Below are 16,687 nucleotides of genomic sequence, written 5' to 3'. Positions count from 1 at the left end.
CATTTCTGTGCTCCACTGGGTGCTCTAAGCTGACAAGTTTTCAGCTGGTTTTAGCTCCATCATGTGTCCCAATATAGTTCAGTAATCTACAGTTTTAATGCTGTGTGTATTTATTTACATAACTCTGGAAAATATTTAACCAACAATTTACCAGAATAAATCTTCCTGATGCTGGAGTAACTCCTTAGCTCAACTCGTTGTTTGCACTAATCCAGGATGTCATGGAGGTTTTAATGTTGAAATATAGAGATCATCTTTTAGATTATATCTGTGTGTGTGTGTGTGTGTGTGTGTGTGTGTGTGTGTGTGTGTGTGTGTGTGTGTGTGTGTGTGCGCGTGCGTGTGTGTCGTAGCTTTCCCAAAGGACTTGTTCTTTCCTTACTGGAGCGAACACGGTTAGTTTTGCTGCAGTCATGCTAACGGGACTCGTCTGGAGTCCAGAAGTAGCGGTGCGGTTCTAGATGGATTTATAGATGTAGGTTATTATTTTAGATCAGACCTGCCTGTTATTTAAAAATGCGTGTAGGACACAGACACATGGCTCAGACCTTTTGCTGCAGCTGTAAACACAATTTTACGTAATAATTAGGAGCATGAAAGTAAACAAATAACAGTGATTCACAATATTAGCATCAGCAGCTAGCTTGTTTTACGTGCTGGAGTGGCGTATGTGAAACACAGTTCTTCACTGTCTGGAGGAGAGGATTTGGATTTTCTGTAATGATTTATGACAAAAGTCCTTAATAAAATAAAAAACTGGACCCAGTACATGTTTATATAGATAATAAAGTGTAGTTATTTTGCATTTCTACAATTTTAATGCCGAGCCAATACCTTTAACCCTTCACCACTGAAACCAGTTTGTTCATCCCAATCCTCCTAAATAATCCTCCAGTAATCCAACTGGAATCCTTAAGGGTCCCGTAACGTCCATCCTGTCAGAATAGGCCTTGGGAGCCCAGGTGTTACTAGAACTAATGGTATCTCCTCACCAGCGTGAGCCTCCAAACTGTGAAGGTTGGACTCCAAACATGAACTTTAAATTCATGCATTTATCTCCTCTTGTAACACTTTAACATGTTTTAAAAGGCTTGTATCATCATAAGTTACACCTCCCAGACCAAAGATAGGTCCAATATAAGATAAAACATCATAAACACTGCAGAGACATCATTGTTTATTAAATATAAGTTATTTTCCTGAGCCATTACTTCAGCCAAGATATAGGCTGCATGGATTTGATGAAGCCATGCTGTCTTATGCAGTCCCACACAAACACACACACCGCAGCAGCATGCTAGAATCATGTGAATGACTAATTTAACTACACTGAACTGCTTTTGTAATAATTTAATCTCTTACTCTGGAGTAAAATAAAGAAACAAGCTAAATCATCACATATCTGTGGCATCAAGAAGCAACTTCTGAGTTCAAACACAGGGATGGAGCACAATGTTTACACCTGAACAGTATCAGGATTAACTCACAGAGGCCTGCAGGTCTTCTGTTTTGTGAGCAGAGCGCTGATAATCGGCTTCTTAGGAGCGCTAAATGTAATTTTGCCGCTTCCGTGCGCGGTAAGGAAACACATTTCAAACACGGAACCGAGTCTGGTTGTCACTGAGTAGGAGGTGGAGATGATGGACCATGTGTGGTTGAGCTGAGCAGGAGGAAAAATGCAGGCTTCAGTAAAAGTAAAAATGGTTTAATGGCAGGATGGGATGAACAGGCAACACCAGCAAACAGCAACAATGAACTGACAAAGGATAGGGGAAAAACAGGTGGTTTAAGTACAGAGGGCTAATTAGGGACACATGGGCAGGTAAACGAGGGACAGGTGAGAACAATAAGAGCAATCATGGCAGGAGAGGAACACAGTCAGGCGGGCAGGGGCAGATCGTGACAGTACCCTCCCCTTAAGGGCGGATACCAGACGCCCATAAGGCTACACGACACAGGAGACGGGGACTCGAAGACTGGACATGACAGGAACGAGACTGGACAGGGACTGGACGGGGACTCGAAGACTGAACAGGAACAGGAACATGACTGGACTTGAGCAGGCGTGGGACCCAGGCAGAGAACTGCAGGAGCAGGCGTGGGACCCAGGCAGAGAACTGCAGGAGCAGGCGTGGGACCCAGGCAGAGAACTGCAGGAGCAGGCGTGGGACCCAGGCAGAGAACTGCAGGAGCAGGCGTGGGACCCAGGCAGAGAACTGCAGGAGCAGGCGTGGGACCCAGGCAGAGAACTGCAGGAGCAGGCGTGGGACCCAGGCAGAGAACTGCAGGAGCAGGCGTGGGACCCAGGCAGAGAACTGCGGCAGTAGGCGTGGGACCCAGGCAGAGAACTGCGGCAGTAGGCGTGGGACCCAGGCAGAGAACTGCGGCAGTAGGCGTGGGACCCAGGCAGAGAACTGCAGGAGCAGGCGTGGGACCCAGGCAGAGAACTGCAGGAGCAGGCGTGGGACCCAGGCAGAGAACTGCAGGAGCAGGCGTGGGACCCAGCAGAGGCTGCAGCAGCACGAGACCTGCAGGCATAACCCCCACAGCGTGGACTAGGAAGTGGACGAACGGCAGGAGCGACGCAAGAAAACCAGGATCGGCGGCAGGCACTCGACAGCCGGTCAGAGCAGGTGCACGATTCGCTGGATCTCCGGCAGAGGCTTGGGTGCAGGGAAGCAGGAGAAGAGGCGGGAGACCAGCCCTACCACCCCGGAGAACGATGGCATGCGTAGGGGGTGTAACTCCTTCAAAGCTCCAGGATCCGCGGCTTCCATGACACAAACGGGACGGGGCCAGAAAGCAGGAGAGGAGAAGGAATTCGACCACCCCGGGAACGAGTAGGATGCGCCGAACCCCCTCAATGGTTCGACCACCCCAGAGAACAGGTAGGATGCGCCAAACACACCGAGTCCAGAATCTCCCTCCGCTAAAGGAGAAAAAGTAAAAAAATTTATCCTCCAGGGAGATGTAAAAAAAACTCACCACAGGTCCAGGTTGTGGTCAGTTCATTCTGTCACGGTGTAGGAGGTGGAGATGATGGACCATGTGTGGTTGAGCTGAGCAGGAGGAAAAATGCAGGCTTCAGTAAAAGTAAAAATGGTTTAATGGCAGGATGGGATGAACAGGCAACACCAGCAAACAGCAACAATGAACTGACAAAGGACAGGGGGCAAAACAGGTGGTTTAAGTACAGAGGGATAATTAGGGACACATGGGCAGGTAAACGAGGGACAGGTGAGAACAATAAGAGCAATCATGGCAGGAGAGGAACACAGTCAGGCGGGCAGGGGCAGATCGTGACACTGGTTGCCGAACCGAGCAGAATTCTGATGACGTCACACCGGTGCGCGAAGGTGCGGGTTCCAACCCACAGGAGAGGAGGGAGAGAGGAGGTAAACAGCGAGTAGATCACAGGGACTGAACTTATGTTTTTGAGCAAAACTGCAGTAAAAATGGCCGTTTGTCCTCATTATCTAAAGTGTACACCCCACCCCCCCGGTTTAGACGTGGCGCTCATGCAGGTGTCTCTTTCTGTTCCAACGCTGCTACACGTAATATTTTTAATTTATTAAGTCTACAATTTATTTTTACTCAGTAACGGATATGATTTAAAATGTAGCGAATTACAATTCTTTTTTAAAAACTTACTCAAGTAAAAGTACAGATTTTAAAAACGACTTAAAAAGTATAAATTTACAAAAAAGCTACTCAATTACAGTAACGTGAGTAAATGTAATTCGTTACTTTCCACCTCTGATGATAACCATTCATTTTTAAAATCATTATATACAATATTCCTTTTTATATTTTATTTTTTGTTCTTGCCTTGTGATTTTTTTTATCTTGAATACCACAGAAAACTATTTCTACATAATTATGATCCTAAGTCATAATTATGAAATAGCTAAGTCATAGAAGATATATTTTTTTATCAGATTGACACAAATGGGCTTCCATACATTGCATAAGATTTGTCAAAACATGATGAAGTCAAAACATGATGAATAAACTCATTTATTGTGTTATGAGACAACATTTACAAACATTTAATGTGCAAGTGTAGCTGTAACTGCCTACTGACAGCAACATGCCCTGAAAAAATCTCATTGTAATGTTACAAAAAGAAAAACAAGCCATTGGCTAACTGAATACATCAGGTAAGTAGTTTGAGAAGACTACAAGTTATTTGAAGACAAAAAGGATCTAAATGTGTATTAAGGTGTGTGTGTGTGTGGGGGGGGATTGTTTTAGGAGAGAATAAAGAACTATTCACATATTAGCTAAATAAATGTCATTTGCCGTTTGTGAAGGAAGAAAAATGATCATATTTACAAATATGACAATACATAACTGCCTCAAGAAATAATTGTAATTTAAAAATTCTGTTAATGTACAAATGTTTTCTAAATCACAGCAAACTAACAAAAGCACTTGTGGCTTTATAAATTAACAAAAATCATGTTCAAACGTAATGGTTTTAAATGCAATGCTTAACTTGTTTAATGTGAATGCTTGCCTAAAAAAATGGATGCTTTATTTTCAGAACAACACTTTTTTTCACCACACGACATCTGGCCAGAAGTGACTGAGCTACAACTTGATAACTCAAGTGAGTTAAACAAAGAAACATTCAGTGCTGCAGGAAAAATAAACCATAAAATACCCACGATCTGCAGAAATTAGAACGGATGGAAAACCTCCAGCACAGTCAGTGGTTGCAAATATCAGTAAAAAGTGAACAATCAATAGCTGAAAATACAATCATTAAATATACATTCATGTGCACTGACTTTAGAAATAATTATTATTGAAAAGGATCGATTCATCGGGTTTTTTTCTTCAAAAAATAAAAATTAAAAAGAAGCAATTATGAAAAAAATCAAAACTATGAAAAAAACCTTACATAAGGGCTATTCATATTAAAAATGAGTACTAAACATTGACGGACTGGATCTTTATATTGTTAACAGTTAACCCTTATAATAAAACATTAATCTTCCTTAATGAATTAAAAATATTAGGGCTGCATTAGGCGTTGCTAGGCAGGTTGTCATCCCAGTGTTTAACATGTTCTCTCACACATACATCTGATTGAATCTCATCTAATCGATAACTGAATAGCATTTTCTGTAACAGCATAAATGATTGAAAGTAACATTTTTATACCGACAACACCGGTTCTCTGATCTTCTTGGTTGTTGTCCCACTTCTGCAGTTTTGTTTACAACATCTGTCAGATTCAACGCGTGGTCCTTAAAAAAACCTTTTCTCTGTATTCTTCGCTCTAATCCAGTCTTTACAGAGAGAGCCCGCCGTTTCTCTTGTTTCTGCCACCCTTTCCTCTTCACATTATAATCATCGGGAAGCGTTCGTTACTGGATGGCTTCTACGTAATTAGCAGGATAAAGACCCGTTTTTCCATCCTTCAGTCGACCTTTGCACCAACCCTGATCGTCCTCTTCGCCAATTTTGGTGAGTTCGTCACCTGAAGTAAAAACTCATCATTAGTTTTTATTTAAAAAAAAAAACAGATTTCATTAAAGGTGTGGAACACTGAAAAACATTTTTAATGATTTTTTTTATTATAATCGGTCACTCAGTGTTTCATGCAAGTTGAACATGAAAATAGTCTCCTACACCTATCTCCAGCATTAGCTTCAGATAGAAAATAGACAGTGAAACACTAGCATTTGAAAAGCCTTACAGATCTACATCACTTAACATCCATGGACTCACGACGGGGAAGGCTGTTGTTGGTTTAGCGTTCAGGAAACAGCAGAGAACGTCTCAGCTAGCAGAAGCTAACTGTTAGCATTAGCAACTTCACCACACAGCAAAACCCCTCCAGACTTGTGTTATTTGTGGAAATAAAACATCCATGTTGCACAGCAAACAGAGTCATTGCTAGAATCACGTTGCGGTTATCCAATCAAAGGGGAGATGTTCAAATATCAGGAAATAAGACTTAAAGACCTGCTGTGTGATGCTCAGCTGTGATGTGGCCTACCGCTAGATCCTGGAAATGGTGCACAAGTGTTTTCACTCACAGAGAACGACTTACAAGACGTTCATTACTACTAGAGACCACTGCAAATGGATTGATTAAATGAGTGGTCCACACCTTTAAACCAAAACACATACTCTGCTGTTACAGACCTGCTTTGAAGCTGAGCTCATCCTGCTCCTGTCCTTCGTAGTCGTAAAGAGCTCTGACAGGAACAGAAACGACCGGAGACTCCGGCTCGTCCTCAAACGGATTACCATCGCCGTTAGCAGAAAAAGGGTTACCAACCGGGTCTTCGTCCGACCAGTCTGGAGTCTTCTCTGTACTGCTCGCACTGAACAAACAAAACAAAAATTCAACAAAATGTACCTTTTAAATTTGCATAAAAAATATCTAGGCATGCCACAGTTTAATGAGTCAAAATATTAAAAAAAAAAAAACCTCTAAATTCATGATCAGTTATAAAATCTACCATGAAATGGAAAAAAAATGCAATAATTGGTTCAAGCATAATTTCCTCCATGCTTTTGAAAAACCAAGATGTTCTAGTAAAAATGCAGACGAGACTTTAGGACAGCGAGAAAAGGAAAAACAACAACAGAACAAGAGGACGTCAGAGAAAAACATAAAACCAAGCTAGAAAAATCATTCTGAATGCATGATTGGAGTTTGAGCCTGAACGGCCAGCAGAGGGAGCCACCTGGACAGACAAACAGCTGAAAAACAATAAATACATCAACACTAAGGTACTTTACAGTCAGAGCAGTCAGCAGATTAAATCAACACTAATTATAATATATTATTTGAAATAATATATTTGTCTTTTCAGCTGAAAGCCAATTGAAAATATCTCAAATAAAAGATGGTGTTTGCTCAGAATCTGACTGTAAGATGGAAACAGACAGGATTTTGTTCCCACAGCAGAAACATGCGCTTCCATGCGCACGGCACTTAACATTCTGCAAAAACACAAAACTGTTAGGAGTGTGGGACAGACACACACAGACGTTTGTGTGCAGCACCATTCAGAGACCATGCAGAGCAACATGACAACCTGCAACCTGAGGAACACGAAGGAAGGAAATGCGTCACCGAGACAAAGAAAAACAAGACGGGGTACGAATGGTGATCGAAGTAAAAGAAGAAAAGGGCAAGGAGGCTGCAGATGGGAGGAGTGTTTTCTCCTGTTCACCAACGTTTTAATTTCCTGTTTATTCTCAGTGACGTGGTTTTCTAAGGCCTCCTGCTTCTCCTCAGCCGTCTCCTCGTCCTCGTCCTCGTCGTCCTCAAAAGGGTTTGTGTTCACTGGTGCTGTTATAGTGGGCACAGTCAGGCTGACAACATGGAACACAGTGAGAGATGGTTTGTTGACATGCTCACATATAAACACATGAGAAGTAAACCAGCTGAGGACAAAGACAAATGACGTTAGGTCCATGGCGTAGCCGACGAAGGGTCTAGATCCGTCAGCAGGATGCATGTTCATCAACCAGAAGTAATACTGGGAGGGAGATGTGCCTGACTCTAGAGCCACATGCAGTGTTGCCAACTTAGCGACTTGCTGTTCCTAACGACTTTTTGACCCCCCTCAACGACTTTTTTCCAAAAAGCGCCTAGCGACAAACCTAGCGACATTTCTCAGGACCCGTTGCTACTTTCTGTAGAACTTTCTTGTAGATATTCCCTACAGATTAGCAACAAAGAAACCATTTGCACTCTGAACCGTTCTTCCAGGAGTAAGGAAAGAACGATAATCTGCACATGTGCACGAGGACTGACCAATCATAAACCGTTTTCGGCCGAGCTGATTCGCCAAAGACAAAGGTACAGTTGCAGAGCTGGAGACCGCCGATTTACGTCTGCTGCTGCAGACTCACGCTTCTACTAGAGACGGCGCAGGCGTCAACCTGCGATCTCTGGTTCTGCAGCCGTCAGACACTTTGGCTTGTCCTGCATTTGGCAAATACAGTCATCGGGAGTTTCAACTACCGTCCCGTTTACACACGCAGCTCTGTGGCTCATCTGTATTTCCTTCAGTGACACAGGGATGGTTATACCATGAGACTCCCGCTCCCTTTTTCTCAGTGTGCCGTTATTATCACGATGGAGAGAATACAAAACAGAGAAGTTGAGAAACTATGAGGTGCAAAAACCCCCAGCTTTTTAGGAAAATGTCTGTGAGAATGAGGAGAGCAGGAGGTCTGAGTTATATCCTACAACAGAACTGTTTGGATCACCACACCATATCTGTCTTAATGTCACTTTATTGGTAGTTTTGGAATTTATTGTACATATCAAAGCAATTTGGGCCATTTTAGTCATACTAATAACTTTAACACATAACAGTTTTTATTTTCCTCCCTTTTAGTCCTATGTGTGTGTGTGTGTGTGTGTGTGTGTATATATATATATATATATATATATATATATACATATATATACACACACACACACACACACACATATATACATATATATATCTTTTAGATGCTATGGGGTAAATGAATGCCAATGTGGCGTGATGACATCATCAATATGTAAATTAACACATGACATCATCTGGCGACATCTAGCGACTTTTGGGGGGAACTTCAGCTACTTTCAGTCAAAAACAGTTGGCAACACTGGCCACAAGCACGTCATCAATTCAGCCACTTTCTCTGTGATGCAAACAAAAACACCTGGCCAATCATCCAGCACCAAAGCCAAAATCAAAATGCAGGCGGAGGAAGGAACGGAGCTTTTAACTGCCGATTTTTGGCCGATTTGTAACATTGAATTTGTCTTTTTTAAACCAGTGTGTGTTTGTTCGTTACTGTCTACAAATATTGCCCATCATTTTTTATCTGAAGGCAAACACAGCTGACATGGAGCCTAAGTCACACCCATCTACTCCCAGACCACGGGTTCCAGGAAACAAGAGAAAAATGAATGCAAGTCAACGGGGCTAAAAATGCTATTTTCTAATCCCGCTTGTTATGTGTCATGGATTTCGTATTTGATGTTGGTTAATTTCAAACTGAGGCAAAAGTTATTTTAGGTTTTGCAGGGTTTTTCCTGGCTCAAATTGAGGCAGAGGTGGTACCATCCTGACCATGCGCCAGCACATGCATGCTCCGTGCATTAAACCGCCTCACTTTTTTAAAGGCAAAATTTATAAAAGTCTCAATAATATGCATTAGATTGGTGTCGAGTTCCCCCTTTCCCATCTGATATTTATAGTTTAAAAAAAAAAGTTTTAATATTTGACCTACATTTCAGTAACATTTTAGGTTTGTGTTAACAACACTCATCTTAGTCTAAATAACACGTTTTGCCTAATTGGTCCCCAAAATGCCTTGAAACGGCCCTGGGTGTGTGACTGAGTTTTGAAGGTGATCTGAATTGTATCAGATGTATAAATATGACATGTGTATAACTTATGGTTTTATACAGGTAAAAACGTGTAGTGGAGATGAATCTACCTACATTTGACTTTTCAACACTTTGTTTTGTTTTCTTGTTTTTATTTAACTATTTTCCTGTCCTGTCTGTCTCTCATCTTCCTGCATCTCCTCTAAACTCTCCAGAAAAACTGTTGCCTGGATTCTTACTTTTTCACCTCATCATTTACTTTTGAGCAGATCAAAGGGATCTCCCGACTGCAAAGCGTAGTGCGCGTTTGGATGCTGCGTCAGTGAGGTGAAATCACCGTAGCACACGATGAACGATCAGGAACGATTAAAAGACAGAGTACCAGAGGATATAAACGGATATGAACGATCATGTGTTAATAATAATGTTTTGTTGCGCCACCTTGAGAATGTATTGTGCGCCGGATGCAGCGGGCGCACCAACGATCAGCGCTCTGTGTCCTCTCCGCTCCACAGAATCCCGCTACGCTGAGAGTCCATAAATATTGTAATATAAGCAAAACTGGATCTTTCCCTGAAAGATATCTTGGCCCCCATAAGTTGATTACTACTCCTGGATGAAAAACCGGACATTTTGATCAATGTAGGAAACCCCCCCGGACGCCCCGAAGAGTGTGTGAAAAGTGGACATGTCCGGGGGAAAGAGGACGTACGGTCACCCTACAATAGCACCAACCATATTTATGTACCAGCTAGCGAGAAAAGCAATTTTTGATCATTTTCTGCAGCGGTTTTAGCGCTTTTCGGTGCACCGCTGCTGATACAGCGCCCCTAAGGTGGCGCAACGCTGCAACTGCAGTTAAAATAACATCCATATTATAGCTGAGGGCAGAGTGAAATCAGGCTGGGGCGGCACAAAATTAGCTGGAGGCAGCCGCCACGTAAATTTGAACGCAGGAAAAACCCTGTTTTGTGTGAAAATACGTCCAGGACTACAAATACGCATCACTAAAGTGGCAGCATTGAACCAGACACGCAGAAAAGCGGAGGACAAATGGCTGTGAGTTCAGCAAACTTTGAATCCTTCGTCCAGGAGGAAAGAACCACCACGAATCTGGTCATGTGGTAATAAGCAGCTACGCAAGGGGAGAGGAGATTATGAGGTGTTGTCATGTGTGACATACCAACGTCTGATTTGCAGTCAAGATAATTACAAACTTTTTCAAGCTGAAGCTCCAAGTACGTGACAGGCGTGATCAAAACACACATTGTTACTTTACATTTAAATTGAAGTACAACATATATGCGATCCAGGGCGTAAAAAAGTAGCTCTTTTAGTCCCGTTGACTTGCATTCATCTTTTTGTTCTTCTGGGCACCCACGAGTCAACCAGAAAGGGAGGGGACTCAGTAGGGATGAGCGAGTACACCACCATCTGTATCTGTTCAACCATCTAACTTAACTGTATCCGTATCTGTACTCGGAGTGGGCGTGGCCTAACCCGGAAATGGGTGTAGTTTAACCAATACGTTATTTTAAGTCTGATCAGAAGTTGCTATGTGTATTGTGTATTTGAAAACTATTTACAGAGCAGCCTCAGAGTTGAGTTTAAATGTTTTTGATCACAATAGTAAAGGAACTATAACAGAACAAGTTTTTCAATAAAATCAGAACATTAATATTTAAGTGCATAGAGAGAGAGAGAGAGAGAGAGAGAGAGAGAGAGAGAGAGAGAGAGAGAGAGAGAGAGAGAGAGAGACAGAGAGAGAGCGAGAGAGAGCCTCTCAAGATAACAATCATGAGGCGCTTCACAAAAACAAAACATGTGAAATAGAAAAAAGAATTTAGAAAATGATTAAATTTATTTAAAATGATCAAAAAATAAGACAATTGTGATTAAAAAATGTAAAGGAAAAGAGAGAGTGACTAGGAAAGAAGGAGTGGATCCTGAGGAAGAGGAGAGAGAGAGGAAAAAAAAACCCTGACCGGAGCGGAGATAGTGACTGACGCAGCACGAGCCGTTATCAGCTCTGTCTTGTCAAATGCACCACGTACGTTACGAAAATCTTAACTTTAAATATCTTTAAAGTAACTTTAAAAAGAGGCGAACTGAAGAAAACCTAAGGAGTACTGAAGAAACGTGAGCAACAGTGAAGCAAGCACAGAGAGATGCGTTACTGTGTGTGCGTGTGTGTGTGTGCGTGGATGGATCGGACGCGGACTGAGCTCCCGGTGCAGAATTTTGTATGTTGGGAGGGGCGGGCGCTCTATTTGACTGGCCAATCACAGAGCGTGAAGACAGTCAGTTACCCTATGAGGATTTTCCTTCAGCACGATTACAGATATTTACGAGTTTTACTCGTTTCATGCTCGTACTCGTCAAAAATGTTTTATCCCCAAGACTTAGGCTCCCTACTGGATATCAAAATGTATACACATTAGGGCTGTCGCGGTAACCGCAAAAATGAAATATCGCAATATGAAGAAGCCCACCGCGCTGCATCATGGGCCACCGCGATTACTGAACTTGGTTCAACTCAATGATGCATGTTGAGAAGGATGGCTGCACTGGTATCAACACGAAACGTTACTTCGCTCCTTTGGGAGCACTTTGGTTTTCAGTACGTCAGCTGCTGCGCAGCCAGAGTCCTTGGCCGAGACAGAGCTGCCACCAGCGGCAAAAATAAATAAATAAATAAATAAATAAACGCTTGGAGACGTCCCGGACAAGCACTGCTTCTGCAACCGTCCCGAAGAGAGTTTGAGCCGAGCTGGAGCTCACTCGCTACCTGCAGGAGGAATGCATCCACCCTAAAGAACCCCCCGACATGGTGGAGCAACAACCGGGAGAGATTCCCTTTGCTCGCCAGAGTCGCACGCAAGTACGTGTGCGTTAGTGCAACGAGCGCACCATCCGAGAGGGTTTTCAGTGTTGCTGCAAATGTTGCCACCCCTCTCAGATCCTCTCTCAAACCGTATATAATTATCATGCTGGTTTTCCTTGTGGGTAACAAGGACGTGACCGAGCTATAAATCACCGTCATTCGTGTGTGTGAAAGTGAAATGATAGTGCGCCCGCCCCCCGGCGCGCGCACGCCCGGTACATGTAATTTTTTATGCTTGATTTTAAACAACTAAACAAAATGGGGACTTGTTTCTTATTTGTTAGATGCTGCAGCCAAATTTGCATTTAAAAGTTTAACCTCCTGAATTTTGTTGTTTTTAAGTTCAGTCGGACTCCGACTGTCGGAGAAACAAACGTTACTGCGATCTGTGTTGTTACTGCCCTTTGATCTGCATTCAGTAAAGTGTTATTAAAGAAGGCACGGCAATTTTTAACCTTTTTTAAATGTGTAAACATTATGTTTAGATAGTACTGCAATAAAAAAGGGCTGCAATAATATCGCACACCGCAATATTAAGCCACCCTGAATCACCGCAGGGGGAATTCCTCAACCGCGACAGCCCTAATACACATGCTCGTTGCATTTCAACGGAAAGTTTTCAATTTTAAAAATCAACTTTTTAAAAACGCAACTTCAAAATCTGCATAAAAACACCAACAAAACTCAGCTAAAGCTGTAGACCCAAATTCTGTTTGTTCAGCTTTTGCTCATTTAGAGAAAAATGTATAAAGTTCTTTTTGGACACTGTTTTTACACAGATGCAAGAAATAAGATGTTTGCTCGTAAAGTCTTGTTCTTTGTTTTTATAAGAGTTCTGTAACACCCAAAGGTCCCATTAGAGGGATAATAAAGGTTTACTCAACTCAAATATCACAGCAAACAACAAAAACTAAAGGGAGTGGAGGTTCAGCAAATTTATCATTTTTGGCTTTAAAAAAAGTCAATGAACCACTAATTATTATATTTACTTAAAGTAGTAATAAGCATAATTACTATTATTAAAACATTACATCAAATCAAACAAAATATACCTAAAAATGTCAAAAGCATCAAGCAGATATATATTAAATAATAATTGAATGCCAGTTTTAGGTTATTTAGAGTATCACATGATGCTAACTATTTCCTGCCAGTGAGAATTTCCACATAAAAAAATTCATAAAATAAAATAACCCAAAGGTCAGATCTTGTAAGGCAGGAAACGCTGAGTTTCTGCTCCCTGTTTACAGAACCATCGAAGCGAGTGCATCTGCAGCCATCAGCCGGCCCTCGAGAGCGCGAAGTGGAGAAGTGTGAACGCCTTTGTTTACTTAGTCATGCCAGGCTCTGGCGTTATTTCGACAAACACAGCCTCAGTGGGAGGCTGCTAGCTTGCAATTTGGAGAGTTCCTGTCAACAAACAGGCTAAACCTTCTAATCATGGATACAAGAGCTCAAATCTCTACTGGTGCCTTTGAACAGTGAGTTTAAAAAAAACAACCCACAAACGCACAAAAAGGTAAAAAAATAACTATTTACTCCTGAAAGTTTGGACTAAAATTAGATCAAATCTGAATGGTGCAACTATAAAAGTTACCAAAAAACCTGTGATAACAGAAACCGTGTTTTATGATGGCTACAGATGACGACGACAGAAAAGTTAAATCATAAATAACGCTGTAGGGGAAAGGCAGGAAATCAGCGATAGCAACATGTTGAGAGATCAGAGGTCAAATGCTTTCCATGCCTGTCATTCCCTTTGTCGACTCCTCTAAGACTCCTGTGATTTCTGAATACTTCCAACAGACAACAGATTAAAAACAAGCTCCAATAAATTAAGTAAAACGGAGCCCGACATCAAACTGACCCCTTAAAACTCAAATATCCACAAACCATCTAAATCTATTGGTACGTGATGACAGAATCATGTTATTTTCCCCTAATCTGTCATTTAATGATAGAGTTACATGTTTAGTGTTGTTGCCATAACACTCCAGATAAATGTCTTCAGAACAACAAGGATTACATCAGGTTATTAAAAACCGCTAATCAAACCTCATTCAGTCATATAAATGGAAATGATCATTTTGTGTAAAAGAATGGTAAAACATGGTGTCTAACGCAAAGGTTAGTTGCATCTCATTTTCCAGAAACTGTGACGTTTAACAAGATTTAATAAGCAGGTTTAATTTGAAATCTTCATCTTTATAGTTCATTAAAAACCGCTTACTGTATAGGTGTAAATATTAATCCTTCTTTCTTTGAATTTTCCAGGACAGAAATTACTGAAGGTGTGTGTGTGCGCACGTGTGATTTATTTCCACATTAGTTCTGGCTTGGTTTCAGCTATGTAACCTCAGCCAGCTGACCCCCACAGGAAAAATGTTCCCCAGCACAAACACAGCGTTGCCACGACAACGGCCCCTGACTGACACATGGTTCCTGTCGCTTTTATGTAAGAGTTGTTCATGTCAAGAGGCCTATCCTGCGATGCGTTGGATAATGTTGGATGTGTGCTGTGATGGGTTTTTAAGCGATCACTGGTCAGACGTTTACCTGTTACTGGTCTTTGTGGGCTGAACAGGATGCTCCGAGCCTGTCTGACTGATTCCTGTCAGCGTGACGCCTTCGGATGGTTTCTTCTTCTCTCTTCTGCTGAGGGTTCGGTTCAGGTCTGTAGACCATTCCTAGAAGATAAACGCATCACGATCAAACGGCAAACTCGGCGTGGCGCCACGATTAGCCAACCGACAGAAGGAGCTCATTTAAATTAACCAAGAGAGTGAACATCTCACAGACATGTGCACAGCAGTAAACATGTCAACAAAGTCCCAATCAGTGACACGCTCTTCAATGGGGCACACTGACTTGATTTTAAAGCTGTGCATGTGTGTGTGTGTGTGTGTGTGAGTGTGTGTGTGTGTGTGAGTGTGTGTGTGTGAGTGAGTGAAGAACAAAATAACATACAAGATAAAGCCACACAGTTTCCATCACCTGTTGAAAGAGATTTGCCACCAGATGCAGGCTAGTCAGAGGAAATGAAGAATCCATATCTCCACCAGTATGAGATGTATACATCTAAATACATTTGAGGTCGGACACACTTATTTTGAAGGGCCACCAAACCTTGGCACGAGTTAAAGGTGCACTACGAGATGATTTTATTCTTTCTGAAAACACACTATTCTAAGGTCCCACCCCCTTTCTTCAGGCTTCTCCGTAAGCAGCACCTCTATAATACATCTCATACCCCACCTCTAACAATAAATGTCATGAATATCTATTATTTTGTAACGATAGCTGAGGTTTTACTCATAATATCAGGGAACAAACGCTATGTACTTTATGATCTACAAAAGAACAGAACAAACAAACCCATTCTCAGAGGATAATAATGGAGATATCTGGACTTTTTAGAGATCAACATGTCCTTCTGTTTGGCTCACATCAAGAACCATAAACAATAATGACTATTGGGCATTTGCTTCATTCTAGCAGCACCAAAATCCAGGAAACCGTGGTGAGAGAGCTGCTATTACCAAAGGAAACGGAAGCTGACGCAAGACACATTTGCGCAAGTATCTAAAAATGCAAAGGATATAAATAGTGCAGTGGAAAACATTGTAATGTGCCCATGAATAATGGATTAATATTTGTTCCAATTAACATTCCCTACAGGTATTATATGGGATACGAGATCCAAACAGAATCACAAACACATTAATAGAAGCAGTAAAGCATCAGAGTGTTAGTGGGACTGTAGCAGTAAAAGGACAGCTGTCCTGAGCACAACTCACTATGGTGGACCTTCTCTTAAAGGAGCGAGGATGTGACACCTTCAATTTCTGTCAGACATGAGGAGAGGGAGGCAAGCGTGGTTAGAAACAAAAAGGTTTCATGCTGCAGCAAACATTTAAAAGCTCGCAGGGCGGTTAAGACAAAAATGCTGCTCTACCTTTAAAAGACGATTTTTAAAAGGACAAAACCAGAGAGAAAAGGTCAAAAAAGTCACTAAGTCTGCTGAAGTTTTCAACAGCACAATAACATACAGCAGTGCCAGGACATGCAGCGTTTCTTCTACTGTCAACATTTTTTAAGTTATTTCATACTTGGAGAAGCAACATTATTTATTTTCTTCTGAAAGCCGCTGTCACCTCAAAGGAAAGACTTTCCTCCACCCTTCGTGTCAAACAAAAGATCTCAATGATTAAATAAAAGTTAAACACAAAATCTAGCTGTTGCTAGGGAGGATTTCTTTTACTCCCCGTCTCCACCTTGAACCGTCACCATATCGTGGTGGAGGAGTTTGAGTGCCCTAATGATCCTAGGAGCCATGTTGTCTGGGGCAATTTGTGCCCCTGGCAGGGTCTCCCATGACAAATTGGTCTTAGGTGAAGGGTGAGACAAAGAACGGTTCAGAGGATCTTTCATGGATGTAAATT

General features: G+C 41.9%; 1 protein-coding gene across 4 annotated transcripts in view; it reads right to left on the bottom strand.

The window, feature by feature from the left end:
• Window positions 1-4,929: 4,929 nt before the first annotated feature.
• Window positions 4,930-16,687, bottom strand: part of pacsin2 (protein kinase C and casein kinase substrate in neurons 2) — a 33,398-nt gene continuing 21,640 nt past the window's right edge. The window contains exons 8-12 of one of the 4 annotated variants that reach the window (XM_015960200.3): window positions 16,043-16,090; window positions 14,802-14,932; window positions 7,204-7,341; window positions 6,160-6,341; window positions 4,930-5,488 (exon numbers count right to left, since the gene is read on the bottom strand). In XM_015960200.3, coding sequence (XP_015815686.1) covers window positions 5,376-5,488; window positions 6,160-6,341; window positions 7,204-7,341; window positions 14,802-14,932; window positions 16,043-16,090 — 612 coding nt within the window. In that variant the 3' untranslated portion in view covers window positions 4,930-5,375. The remainder of the gene's footprint in view (window positions 5,489-6,159; window positions 6,342-7,203; window positions 7,342-14,801; window positions 14,933-16,042; window positions 16,091-16,687) is intronic. The other 3 variants (XM_015960210.3, XM_015960218.3, XM_015960227.3) reach the window with 3 other exon arrangements.

The sequence above is a fragment of the Nothobranchius furzeri genome, chromosome 1 (genome assembly GCF_043380555.1).
Source record: "Nothobranchius furzeri strain GRZ-AD chromosome 1, NfurGRZ-RIMD1, whole genome shotgun sequence".
NCBI lineage: Eukaryota > Metazoa > Chordata > Actinopteri > Cyprinodontiformes > Nothobranchiidae > Nothobranchius > Nothobranchius furzeri.
The sequence above is the reverse complement of the archived record's forward strand: the minus strand, read 5'-3'. Positions and strand labels throughout refer to the sequence as shown.